The 13,888-nt window shown below is 35.1% G+C and overlaps 1 protein-coding gene across 1 annotated transcript in view; it reads left to right on the top strand.

Annotated features, from left to right (window-relative positions):
• LOC129234072 (long-chain-fatty-acid--CoA ligase 1-like) overlaps nt 1-11,455 on the top strand; it is a 56,672-nt gene extending 45,217 nt beyond the window's left edge. The window contains exons 17-19 of the mRNA XM_054867962.1: nt 4,812-4,916; nt 7,463-7,534; nt 11,192-11,455. Of these exons, the coding sequence (XP_054723937.1) occupies nt 4,812-4,916; nt 7,463-7,534; nt 11,192-11,329 (315 nt within the window). The 3' untranslated portion in view covers nt 11,330-11,455. The remainder of the gene's footprint in view (nt 1-4,811; nt 4,917-7,462; nt 7,535-11,191) is intronic.
• The last annotated feature ends 2,433 nt before the right edge of the window (nt 11,456-13,888 follow it).

The following is a 13,888-nucleotide window of genomic DNA, read 5'->3' as shown; positions in this document are numbered from 1 at the left end:
AAATGTTCTTAAATTCTCGTACTTATTTTTTGTCTCAATAAATTGTTGCATTTTTCATATACATATTTAGTTGAATATTTTTTGCTGCTTTTGTTTAGATTTATTTACATAGCTGAGATAAAAAGGATATTTCCCTAAAACAGAGTTATACTGCTTTATAGTCTCTATTTATATTTATGCGCAATTTTGATGTCATTGTCAAATGAAGTAACTTGCGTGAGTCATGGAAAGTCATGGATTTGAAGAACGTGAGTCATGGAAAGCTACAGGCAGAAGTCATGGAAAGTCATGGATTTCAAAACTCAAAAAGTAGCAGATACCCTGATTTTAAAACTGAAAAATTATTTTAAAAAGAAAGAATAAACCTCTAAAATGTTTTTTTTCAATGATTTTTGCACGCATATTTGTAGAGTTTTTGGGAAAGGGATGGGGGGGGGGGAGTCGAGCTTCTCCCAGGTAGCATCAACTCATCGGATTTTGCTCGGCCGATCATCGACTCCTCCTAAACTCATCGCGTATTTCACGCTGATATCGTTGTGATCAGAATCCGAGAACGGTTTTCGATGAGCTGTTTTTTATCGGAAAACTATATCCTTACGATCAAATTTCCCGATGAAAATTTGCCGAGCTGCATTTCATCGGAAAAAGAGATCGTAACGATCAAATTTTCCGATGAAAATTTGCCTAGCTACATTTCATCGGAAAAAGAGATCGTAACGATCAAATTTTCCGATGAAAGTTTGCCTAGCTACATTTCATCGGAAAAAGAGATCGTAACGATCAAATTTTCCGATTAAAATTTGCCGAGCTACATTTCATCGGAAAAAGAGATCGTAACGATCAAATTTTCCGATGAAAATTTGCCGAGCGAAATTTCATCGGAAAAAGAGATCTTAACGATCAAATTTTCCGATGAAAATTTGCCGAGCTACATTTCATCGGAAAAAGAGATCGTAACGATCAAATTTTCCGATGAAAGTTTGCCTAGCTACATTTCATCGGAAAAAGAGATCGTAACGATCAAATTTTCCGATTAAAATTTGCCGAGCTACATTTCATCGGAAAAAGAGATCGTAACGATCAAATTTCCCGATGAAAATTTGCTGAGCTACATTTCATCGGAAAAAGAGATCTTAACGATCAAATTTTCCGATGAAAATTTGCCGAGCTACATTTCATCGGAAAAAGAGATCGTAACGATAAAATTTTCCGATGAAAATTTGCTGAGCTACATTTCATCGGAAAAAGAGATCTTAACGATCAAATTTTCCGATGAAAATTTGCCGAGCTACATTTCATCGGAAAAAGAGATCGTAACGATAAAATTTTCCGATGAAAATTTGCCGAGTTACATTTCATCTTAAAAAAAGTAGGTCGTTTAAATTTTCCGATAAAAGTTTTCCCAATCTAAAATTTTTGGAAATCTCCCAACTGTTAAAATAGGATAAGTTTTATTATTCGAATATCCGACTATTGATCAAACGTAAGGCTATACGGATCACCATGCAGGGTTGAGAATCGGAGGAAAAATGACGGAGACTTTGACTGCGAATCCGACTCCTGGATTTTGGAAGGGTTTACTCCAAATTGCTGCAAAATCAATTCAACTTTAACTCCACGATTCCAACCCCGATTACCTCACTGGAATTGCGAACAAAATGAGACTCCGACTCTTGAATGATTTCTCTCTATCAAACAATTCCATTCTGTTCAATTTGACTCCCAAAATTACCGACTCCGACTCGGTTTGCGGGCAAAATGATCGACTCCGACTCTTCACTAGCTGGCGCCACAAGTATATTCACTGAATAAAATTCTTACTTTCCGTTCAGAAATCTGTCATGGCCTTGCCCCCCGATAGATGGCGCCACAAATGATTTTCTATTTAATACATTATTTTCCTCCTTGGAGAGAGCATTGTTTGTCTAGAGGTTAGCATATGAATCTCGTATTCCAGAGGTCTAGGGTTCGATTCCCGGTTAAAGTGAATTAGATTGAGCTCATGAATCACGTTCATCAAAAGTTGTTAAATTAGAAATTAACTAAACAAGTTATTGAAAGAAATTAAAGTATATTAAATAATTGTTCCAAATGACGTCATCCGAAAATACCCCTTCTGAAAGTTTTAAAGATGGCGAAAGTGTCACGTGATCATCCAAGATGGCGGACCCATCTTCCCACTGTTAATTTTTTTTCCTCCTGCTTGTCCCTATATCGCGGTTGTTATTACTTCTCATCGTATTTTCATCCTAAATTCATCGCCTCGGAACAGCACTGCTCGTATATTACTCCAAATCTCATCGTATTTTCATCCAAAATTCATCGCCTCGGAACAGCACTGCTCGTATATTACTCCAAATCTCATCGTATTTTCATCCAAAATTCATCGCCTCGGAAAAGCACTGCTCGTATATTGCTCCAAATCTCATCGGTATAGGGAGCAAAATTCATCGGATACCGATGATCGGATTCTACTATTGCCGATGAGACATATTGGAGCAATTTCCGATGAAAACTCATCGGAATCCGATCATCGGCCGATCATCGACCGATCAAAGTTTGATCGGATTTCGATGAACGGCCGATGATCGGCCGATGAGTTGATGCTACTTTCTCTCTCTTCATAGTTTCCGAAAATTTTACCATCCTCAAAATTTTGCTTGAGTTCACTTGCTACCCTGAAAAAATGCTCAAAAGTCATGGAAATTGACAACGGGTCATGGATTTTGAGTTCTAGAACATGCATATTTATCAAATTGTATGGATTATGTGCAAAATTTAAGGATCTTCGCCGTTTCTCGCCCTTTTGCGAGGCAGTCCTGATCTTTCACGCATTTTGAGATCCAATTGCATCTGTTTCTATAACGTTCGCTTGTTTTTCTTCATCATGTGATTCTACTGTTTGGACATTTATAACTGTGTGTTTAGTATTATTTTTATCCCTCTTTATGTGCGTAATGTATTGAGGACTTATCGTCGACTTCCTTACTTTGGCGCTCTCGTTCGACTCGAAAATATTAAGTCATTTGCATCTGTGTCGATTCGCAAGACTCATAAAAATGATCGATAATTTTCAGCAGTGTCTTCAGTTATTGAAGTTTTGTTTGAGCATGGCGGGCTACGTGGCTTTAAGAATTTGTAGAGCCGCTTACTCTTTGGTGTGAGTTCGCAATAAAGATGCTTGTATAACTCTACTGAACATTTATTACAACACACGAAAAACTAACATTTACAACATGAATTCAGAATAAATAGAAAATATAAATAATAGAATGTGATGCTTGACTTATCGCTACTACTCAATCTTTCATTCTACCAAGAAAAATAAATTTAAACGTTGCCACTCACGCGAGCACTGAAAATAATAATGATTAAATAATAATAATTAAATAATAAATTTAAGTCTTAGGCTCAGCTGCAGACGATAAGAACTACCGAGTTTTTGGAAAAATAAAGAATTATGTTACAGACGTTTAGAACATTTTCGGGGGTGCAATTTTTAAAAAGTCAACAATAAGAAAAAAAGATAACAATTACTTTTAGATAATAATTAAAAGATTAACAATAAAAACAACTTGGAGCAGAGGACATGTATTTCAAAACTCGAAATGTAGCAGATAACCTGCACAAGGACATAACCAAACTTCTGGGGGAAATGTAAGAAAAATGGGTCTACCGTTTTGTAACAAATAAAAAATATTCGAATGAATAATGTTGTCGCCTTCAAAGCTCTATTTAAAAATATTTGTTCTGAATGTGTGAAGTAAGTCTTTTTTAGGGCTACAGAAGTTTGGATAAATCGCTTTACGATGACAAACTATATGTACTTGCGGTTTATTGACACATTTATGCTTTCAACTAAGTATTTTGCAGCTCTATATACATATAGAAAAGTTTAACTAAAGCTATATCAAAGTTGCCACGCCACAGGGAAACCTGAAGAAACAGGGAATTCAAAAATCAACAAAAAAAAAAAAAACAGGGAAAATGCAGGGAATTTTAAAATTTAAATTTAAATTACAAATCAATGACCAAATGTATAAACTGCCAAAATAAATAATAATAAAAATAATATTTATCAAGTTCATTCGTAAAATAAAATAAAAAATTGTAATACTTAAAGTTTTTTTCCTTTAGTAAATATTAAAATGTATATCATAAAACCAAAAATTATTTGTTGTTCTCTTTGACATGCTTCTTCAATTTTATGCTAGTTTAATTTCAAGAACATGAAATTAGTCGCTAATATTCATTATTTTACTTAATTTTAATTTTTAAAAGTTTGTTGTTTGTAATGTTGCATACAGGAAAGACACAGGGAATTTTTTTTCCAAAATTGAGTGGCAACCCTGTATATATATTTAACTTAATGATAATTTCATAAAAATCTGATTTATTTTTTTCATCCCAAAGCAAAGCACTTTGATGATTTGAATGTTAAATAAGCATCATGGAGATAGGCGTTTTAAAAAAATCCCTCTCTATTGGAATTTTCCAAATGATTTCATTTGTTCCTTTATGTTGGTATCTCGGAGGGGTACAAGACTATGTCCATTTTCATAACTTTACAGAAGAGTAGTTTCAACCACATCCAAGTGAAAGTGGACTTGGTGTTCTTTTAAAATACGCTATATCCATTAATTAATAACTGGTTTTGGATATAGGACTCCAGGAAACATGAGAAAAGCCGATTTTAACTCTGTAATACCAGTTTGGAAGAAAATGGACATAGTGTTGTATCCCTCCGAGGTACAGATATGTAAAATGTCAAGACCTTTCCGACTGATGGGAAATGTGTGTGTGTGTTCTAGAGCTGCCTGGTGGCTGTGGTGGTCCCCGACATGGAGAATGTGGTGTCCTGGTGCAAAGAGAAGGGAATCTCCTACAACCCCTGGGAGCAAGTCTGCAGAGATAAGGTGAGGAAACACCCCCCAGAGCCCATATTCAATAGCCAAAAGCCTCGGCAAAATGTTTCATTACATCTATAGACTTTTAAAATGATGAGCTTGGTTCAAACTATGCAATATAACAAGTACAACTCTCAATGATCCGCAGGTCTTTTTAATTAAAAAAAAAAACTTATATTGTGTCGTTTTTCGCTTTTAGATCGTACATATATTTTTTATGTGCAATCATGGGTGCCACTCTAAAAATTGGCAAGGACTTTTTCGCGACACAAAAATGTTAGCGCTTAGTTTGATGTTTTAGACATATATAATGCTAATTTTTGATGTTGTAACTACCATTATAAAACCAAATTGTAATATCAGTTAAAAATTAACCTAAATAAAAAATAACATATCATTGTCTAAGATTTTTAGGAGGTATAAGTAGAAAAAGAACCTAATAATAAAATACTATTTAAAAAAACTTACTATTTGCTACTGCAGAAAAAAAGCTTCAGATTGTATAGTTCATTTTACATAAATAGTTCATATTTCATACAAAAAAAAATAGTAATTAAAAAAAATTCAGGTATGAGATTCTTGGCTATAAGATGCATTGTGATAACAACGTTAATAAAATTTTCCAGATTAATATAAGAATGGTTGAAATTAACTAATTGAGTAACTTATTTAGTTATTTTTTGAAAAAAAAAAAAAAAAGGTTATCTTTTGAATTTTAGCAGATGGGCCAGTTTTTTCGTCCTCAGAAGAATAAGACCTCCTTGAGGCATAGAGTGAGAGATTCAAAAGTGAAAGATTTGTTTCATCTAAAATTAATTTTGAACACGAAAAAAAACCAATAAGAAAAAAGATAAGCACATTTATTTATATAAAATTCGCCTTTTAGTTCAAATTGATGTTTCATCAGTCAAAATCATCGTTCCAAACATGAAACCCTTTTTTCAGCGGAGAAAGCACGTTTCCACTTTCATTTTCGCTTTAAATAAACATTCTTTCACAGATTTCCCTTCACTTCACACCCGCTGATCCGAGTAAACTCGGAAGTGGAGTGGCATTCGCTTCCCCAACGTTTTGGCAAGCTTTAAGCCTCCATCCTGGCATTAACGATGGAGGGACTTCAAAATGCACCCACAAAAAGGGGTGAAACAGTTTTTTTTTCCTTTTTTTTTAAAGATGGAAAAGATTTTTCAAAAACAGATTTGTTTTGAAACAAAAAATAAAAAATCCAATGGCTGAAATTTTTGAAAAGACGGAATTCCGTCCCCTGGACGGAAGTATGGCAGCCATGAGTAGTTTTAGCAATGTTCATATATTTTAGCTATTGCACATGGTGTGCAATAGCTAATGATTATGCTATAGCTATTAATTTCCGCTTCTTTTACTACTTTCCTAATCACGTGAAGAAACCACTTTTTGCATTCCCGTACAGCTCTTCCATTTCTCTAGTCTGAGTCAGATGAGAAGAGAGGCGGTGTTTGTGTGTACAATCCAGGGCTGCGGAGTCGGAAGGAAAATTACAACTCCGACTCCTGGATTTCGAAACTCCCGACTCCGACTCCGGATTTTTTATGTTTTTTTTTAAATTGTATATTTTTAACTCCCTCTTTCCCTTCAGGGGAAGGGGGAAAACTAAACAGAGATTAAAATATCAATTCCTTTTTATGAAAACTTCGCATTTTGTTTTTTATTGTAAACCCAAGAAGCATACAACGTTAGAAATTCAATTTAAAAATCAAATCTTCCAATAGTTACGAGTTAAAAAGTGCAATGACTTAAAAATCCCTTTTAAAAAAGTTGAAAAAGATTATCTGAAATTTGCCCCCTTTTAATGTTTAACAAATAGATATTGATCAAATCGTGTGCTTCCAATTTTTGAAAGCTGTAACTTGAGAGAAAAAAAGCTTTTTTTCTAAATCCAAGTTCTTGAGACGGGGTGGTTTTCCCCGAGTGACACCCATCTGGTAAATGTGACCCAAAGTTAATTTCATAGTTTATGAAAAATATAAATACTTTAATTCTGAAAATTTTAAATTATATTTTATCATTAAAATTTCAACGAAAATAGGGCACATATATGTCAGGAGCTAATTTTATACAAAATGCGGCGGTATACAAATTTGTACGAATAGCTTTTACTATACATATATTTCTTCTTCGCTAAATTTTTAATTTAAATTTTATTGGCTGCTTTAGAATTAACCTTAATATGCAGACTTTAAGATTAGCTGCAATTATTGAGTGTTGACTCCTTAACCCCAACTCCGACTCCTTAAACCCAAAATTAGTCCGACTCCAACTCCACAGCCCTGAAACAATCCCATATGCTGCCTCTTTCTTCTCTCGACTGGCTCCTTTTTTTTTTTTTTGACTGTTTTACACTGGACCCAATTCTAAAGGTATTGAGCTCGATTGCCATTTTCGTGGGCAGATCAAGATTTTATTTTGTGGTGTGAACTGAGCTCATAGACATAGCATTTTGATTTTAAAGAGAAATGTTTCTTTATATTTTGCTTTGGGTGGACATTGGTGTGATGATCTGATTCGTTGTTTTCCAGAACGTGAAGCGACTGATCCTCGATGACATCACTGCCCTGGGCAAGAAGGCTGGACTCAAGTCCTTCGAGCAGGTGAGTCACTCAGAGACTGGAATGTAGCCTAAAAATAATCCCGAAAACGAAACGACTCGTTTCGGCTCTTTCCACGGAACACCAAATTAGACTTTAAGCCCCTCTGTTTGTTACTTTCGGCATGTCATCGATAGATATCCATACTTGCCAACTCTACTGTTTTTAGCGGGAGACTCCTTGTCTTTTGCTTGTATCTCCCGATTTCCCGTTTTTTACGATTTTCTCCCGTTTTCGCAGTTTTTTCAGTCGATCATTAAAACGTTTCACTTTTTTCTTAATAGATGGCGCCCTTTTCCAGTCTACCAATGTCAGGGAATAAGAATTTTTCCAATTAATAACTCACTTAGTAAAAATTAATTTTTTTTTTTTTGAATTTATCATTATTTTGAACATTTCTGATAGTTTATATTCTGTAGTAGCAAACTTGCCGTTTTTGATTTTGCCACGCCCGCTCAAAAACGCAATTCAATTGCATCAGAGTTCCTTTCCATACCTGCCAACTCTACTGTTTTCTACGGGAGACTCCCGTTTTTTACGATTTTCTCCCATTTTTGCAGTTTTTTCAGTCAATCATCAAAAAGTTTCACTTTCTTCTCAATAGATGGCGCCCTCTTCTTGTCTACCAATGTCACGGAATAAGAATTTTTTCAATTTATAACTCATTTAGTAAAAATCATTATTTTGGAAGCTTTCCTCATTGTATGTTCAACAAAGCACGTGCTTTGCCGAAAATGGCAGCAGATTTCAATCCTTTTGCATCTTGAAAATATTTCACTTATTTTGATAGTTTGCAGATATTTTAACATGTGCTACCCGATACCTACTTATTTTATATTTTATTTTCATTATATGTTTTTTTTTTTTTGGATTTTAGTAATTAAATTTCTGTAGCAACTTTTTCGGTAGAGGCTGGGGAATGTACGAAACTTTTAAAAAATTCACTCCTTATTATGTGGTTTTTCCTTTTCAGTATAATTTTTCTTGCTGCTACCAATGAGCTTACATCTGCGAAAAATCCCCATTTCACTTTGAATTTGGTATTCATGTTATTTAAAAGCATAATTTAATAATTCTGTTGTAAAGATTTGTCGCGTTGGTGAATCACCTATATACCTCTAGTGGAATCTCCTGTTTTTTTCTCTTCAAAGGTTGGCAAGTATGAATATCTATTCGGAATGACGAGAGATCCCATTTGAATCCGCTTCAATGACATGAAGCGAGACAGTTTTGGTCAAATAAATGACGAGAGATCTGATGGGACTCCCGTCATCCGACTCTATCTTTTCGGAAATCCGAGTCGAGATGCTTAAATGACCATCGAGTTAGATAGGCCTCGTGTTTCTCTGACGAATGCATTATTAGAGCGGGGATGCATATATGCAACCTTTACTCTGTTAGGAATCATGTAAAAATTTGGAGACTGCTGATTGGCTATCCAGTAAAATCGTAATCCATCTCTATTATAGCTTGCTTTTAATTTTTTTCTTTTTAAAATGCGATATCTAGATAGTATTCAAAGAAAAATAATTTAAAAATTCAAATTTGAACTGGGAATTTCTGAAAAATGAAATTTATTCATATGTGTTGGATGGGGAAGAAAACCATGGAAAACTCATTGGTGCCAGCTGGCCAATCAGAAGTCCCAAAACGTTTGCAAGGTCTATAGCCTAGTAAAGGTTGTTTATATGTGGCGAGGAGTCTGGGCATTTTAAAAATCAAATTTATTATTCTCTCGGTGGTTCCCCCACCCCTAGTTCCTTACTAACCGAAGCAAAAAAATGTTTTAAACAGATTTATTTCCCCATTATTGGCAATTTTTATGTGATACAGTGGTTAACTCTTTAAATATCACCAACATTGGCCAAATTAAAACCAGATTTGAAAATTTAAAAAGAAAAAAAAACAAAAAGGTCGATCGACAATTGTAGACTCGCGCTGTTGTTTCGACAAAAAGCAGATTCCTGTCGGCTATTTGAAAAGATGTTGTAGTCTATTCCTGTGCAAAGTTCTGTGCACGTCGGCGAAGAATGAGTGAGTTGGTAGTTGTGAGTTTTGAGTGAGGTTGATGGATATCGATAGATAGAGGAGCTCGTTATTTTTGTCAATTGAGGCAGTGAAAAAGCAAACGGATGCAAGTGGGCATTTTCAACTTTCGAAAGTAAAATGCGAAAGATAAAAACCCTAGGTTAGCTTTCATTGATTTTTTTTTCTCAATCATGCTTTACAGCAGCACCTACCAGAGATACTAGTACTGTTTCTTGCCCCAAGACAGAGGACATCAATAATTTGTACTGGTTATCTCCAAATGTTTAATTTTGCCTTTGCTTCTCACTGCCTCAATTGTCTTTGGCGATTCTGCCATTTTAGTTGTCTTGTTCATAGTTATGTGCATATTAGTTTTTCTTTCAAGATTGTTACATGGACATTAAATGTTGGGAAACTGAAAAAGAATTTCCCAACATTTCGATCACGGACAAAAAGAGGGGGAGAGCCGTTTCGACTCAGAACCATACTTGCCAATCTTCGAAGAAAAAAAAACAGGAGATTCCACTAGAGGTACACTGGTGATTCACCAGCGACATATTTCACAACAAAAATATTAAATTATGCTTTTAAATAACATAAATACTAAATTTAAAGTGAAATGGGGATTTTTTGCAGATGTAAGCTCATTGGCAGCAGCAAGGAAAATAAAAAATATTGCAAAAAGAAAAGCTAAATAAATAAGGAGTGAATTTGCTGAAAGTTCCGTATATTCTCCAGGCTCTAGTAGCTACAAAAATTCAGTTACTAAAATCCAGAGAAAAAAAATCAATATACAGTAAAACCTGTGAAGTTGACCACCCTTGTAAGTTGATCACCTGTCTATCTTGACCACTAATATGTACCAAATTTGGCTGAGAATCCCTTTGTAAGTTGACCACCTGTTTAAGTTGACCACTAAATTACTGCACCACGAGTGGCCAACTTACACAGGTTTCACTGTATAATGAAAATAATATATAAAATAAGTAGGTACAGGGCAGCACATGTTAAAATAACTTCAAACTTTGAAAATAATTGAAATACTTTCAAGATGCAAAAGGATTGAAATCTGCTGCTATTTTCGGCAAAGCACGTGCTTCATTTAACAAGCAATGTGGAAAGCTTCCAAAAAATAAATTTTTACAAAATGAGTTTGTTAAGTAATGTTTAATTCTTTATTGTATTTAGTTAAGACTTCTTTATTTATTTCATGCACTTTAATTTTTTTCATCTGTTTCGGCGATAAAGATAGCAACTACGTAGTGTTCGGAAGATTTTAATGGTACTGTGTGTACGAGTTAAATTTGTTGTTTAGCTCTTACTTTATTATTTAAATAAATACAACATTATTAATTAATCTGTGATTAATGAACAATTGGAATGATTAATTGGAAAAATTCTTATCCCCCCCGACATTGGTGGGATGACTAGAAAAGGGCGCCATCTATTGAGAAGAAAGTGAAACGTTTTTACGATTGACAGAAAAACGGGAGAAAATGGGAAATCGGGAGACTGAAGCAAAACACGGGAGTTGGCAAGCATGCAGAACCCATCGATTGAAAATTCTTTTTCTTTCGTGGGGGAGTGGGATTTTCGTTCTGCTCTGCACTCCTGACTCTGTTTCTCCCCCAGGTGAAGGACATCTACGTGCACCACGAGCTGTTCAGCGTGGACAACGGGCTGCTGACCCCCACCCTCAAGACCAAGCGCCCCGACTGCCGCAGGAGCTTCGTAGACCGCATCGAGGCCATGTACGCCCTCATGGCGTGACCTCCCCTCCGAAGGAAGTCAGCGTGACCTCCCCTCGCCCGAGAGACGCCGCCTGTACATTGACGCGCCCCCGTCTTCCTCCCCGGCGAGTACGGCTTCGGACTGCGCAGCGAGGAGGGGGGATGTGGACGGTTCCGCCCTTTTAGATTGTCGGAAATCGAGAGACGCCGAATGCGATGGTTCCACCCTTTTAGATCGTCAAAAATTGAGACACCGAATGCGATGCGGTGTCTCCGAAATTTCGTGCCACAGGAGTCGTGATCGGGGCGAAAGTCTTTTAATTTCGATGGACGGAAGACGGTCGAGAGACCAGATGCTTTCGCTGCGACTTTACAGATTATTTTATGTTTTCAAATTGTTTTCGGACTTTTGCAAATGCGATTTCTAGAAAAAGATGATGAAACTAATTTATTCATTCATCCTATTTTCACTTTATAATGTTTTGGAATTTTGAGCTAGAAATATATATAATTTTTATAAGACTGAACGTTCTCATAGGCACTACCAAAATCTGCGACGAGAGGGGGTGGGAGTCTTCGGAGTTCGATCCTCTCGGCTTCGACCTTTTCCGGCACGAGGTGTTGAATTGGTTTTTATTCAATTTAAAAAACGATAAAATTTGGTTTAATGGATCGTGTCCAAGACATAAGTCAAAACAAAAAGAATTTTTTTTTAACGGGACAGGAAAGAAAAATGTTCGTGTATTCAAAATTGGAATCTTTTGCAAACATATGATTGGAGGTAGAATGAGGGGTATATGAAGAAGGTAAATGGCATAAACATGCTAGAATTATTATTATTATTTTTTTTTTTTTTTGAGTTGGAATGAGAAATGGAGCTGGCAGTTGTAGCCATTTTTGTAGGGAATTTAAAGATATGCTATTTTGGTCAAAGAGAAATATTTGAAATGGGTCTTTTTTTTTCGTGGCTGTGATGCCTGAAAGGATTTTTAAAAAAAAAAAATCTGAAAGTTTTAAAATGAAATTAAAAAAAAAGTGACTCTGTAAAGTGTGCATCGAAACCTGGAACCCCCCCCCCCTCGCTGTTTTCCGAAGCGTGGAATGAAAGAGACTGCTCATGTTAATTTATATGGATTATCTCCGGTGCGAGAGGTTTGAAATGTGATGGGGCCGAAGACAGACACTCTTTTTCCCTCTCCCTACGTGCATAGACTTCAGAAAATGAAGCAGTGAAATACCATCACGACACAAAATGTTTGTTTCGAAACGCAAAATATATTCCTCCGAGATGGACATTTCTGCGTGAAGCGAAAGCACCGTATTTACGAATCTATGCTTTTGTCTTTTCACATAATTGTTATTCAATTGATAATCTAAGCCTTTTTTTTTTATTTGAAAAAAGGAAGGGGTATGTAAGATGTTCCACGTAAAAGTGTTCATCATTTGAAGCTTTCACTCATGAACGATCATATCAAGTAAAAAGATAGTTTTTGTGATAAAAACGGTGACATTCAAACTGTGGATGGTGCATTTATTTTTCCCATTTTCTTTGTCCACGCCGGAAAATATTAGGTTTTATTTTCGAAGAAGTTTACTTCTGCTCTGGAAAATGTTTAGAATAAAATGTTGTTTTTGGAATTTTATGATATTTAGATTCTGATGCCTTTCATATATTTTTTGAAGTTTCGTAACTCACATGAAAGCACCCACTTTAATCTCTCTAGCTCAAGTATTATTGGCTACTTTTCTCAACGAATCGGTTAAAATTGTAAACAGCAAGTCGAAATTAAATCAAAAGTGCTTCTTTTCATCTTCGTGTCACAAAGGGCCCATCGTTGTGCTTAATTCCGATTTAAAATTCTCGATTATCTTGGCTTTGTGCTTTAGTTCATCCTTTCAAATAATCCCTTTTCTTTTACTAAAATTACAACAGATGACAAAGGAAAAATGGCATCTTTGTTAACGTTATAATTTGCTTTTTTCCCCAAAATTGTTATTTATAAAATACTTGAGAGAGGAAAAAAAATAAAGTTTCCCCAATAATATTGTTTTTATTCTGTATCTGGTTATCGGGCAATTGTTTTGATATTTCTACTCTTAGGGCTTGTAATGCATTAGGCTTAATTTTCAGTTTTTCTCATAATGTAACATTTATGCTCCACTCCAAACTTTCCCATTCATTACTGGGACTGCCATTGTTAACGTTATAATTTGTTTTTTTTCCCCAAAATTATTTATAAAATATTTAAGAGGAAAAAGTTTCCTCAATAAAGTTTTCATTTTGTATCTGGTTATTTACTTCAAAGATCTAGAGACTATCCATATGTTTTCGTTTTAATCAAGCAGTTTCAATATTTCCACTTTTAGGGCTGTAATGCATTAGGCCTAATTTTTAGTTTTTCTCATAATGTAACATTTATGCTCCACTCCAAACTTTTTCTATTAATTTTTGGGATGCCATGAACCTAGTATAATGCTTGATTGTACATAAAATATGAAAATCTGACGATTTATCTTTCACCATGACTTTTGAGAAACACCCTCGTTGTGATGTTGGAGTGGAGAAAAAAAAATTAGGTTCATGAAGATTTTTTTTAAG

The sequence above is a fragment of the Uloborus diversus genome, unplaced genomic scaffold (genome assembly GCF_026930045.1).
Source record: "Uloborus diversus isolate 005 unplaced genomic scaffold, Udiv.v.3.1 scaffold_972, whole genome shotgun sequence".
NCBI classification, from domain to species: Eukaryota; Metazoa; Arthropoda; class Arachnida; order Araneae; family Uloboridae; genus Uloborus; species Uloborus diversus.
Note: the sequence above shows the minus strand (reverse complement) of the source record. Positions and strands in the feature narration are given on the sequence as shown.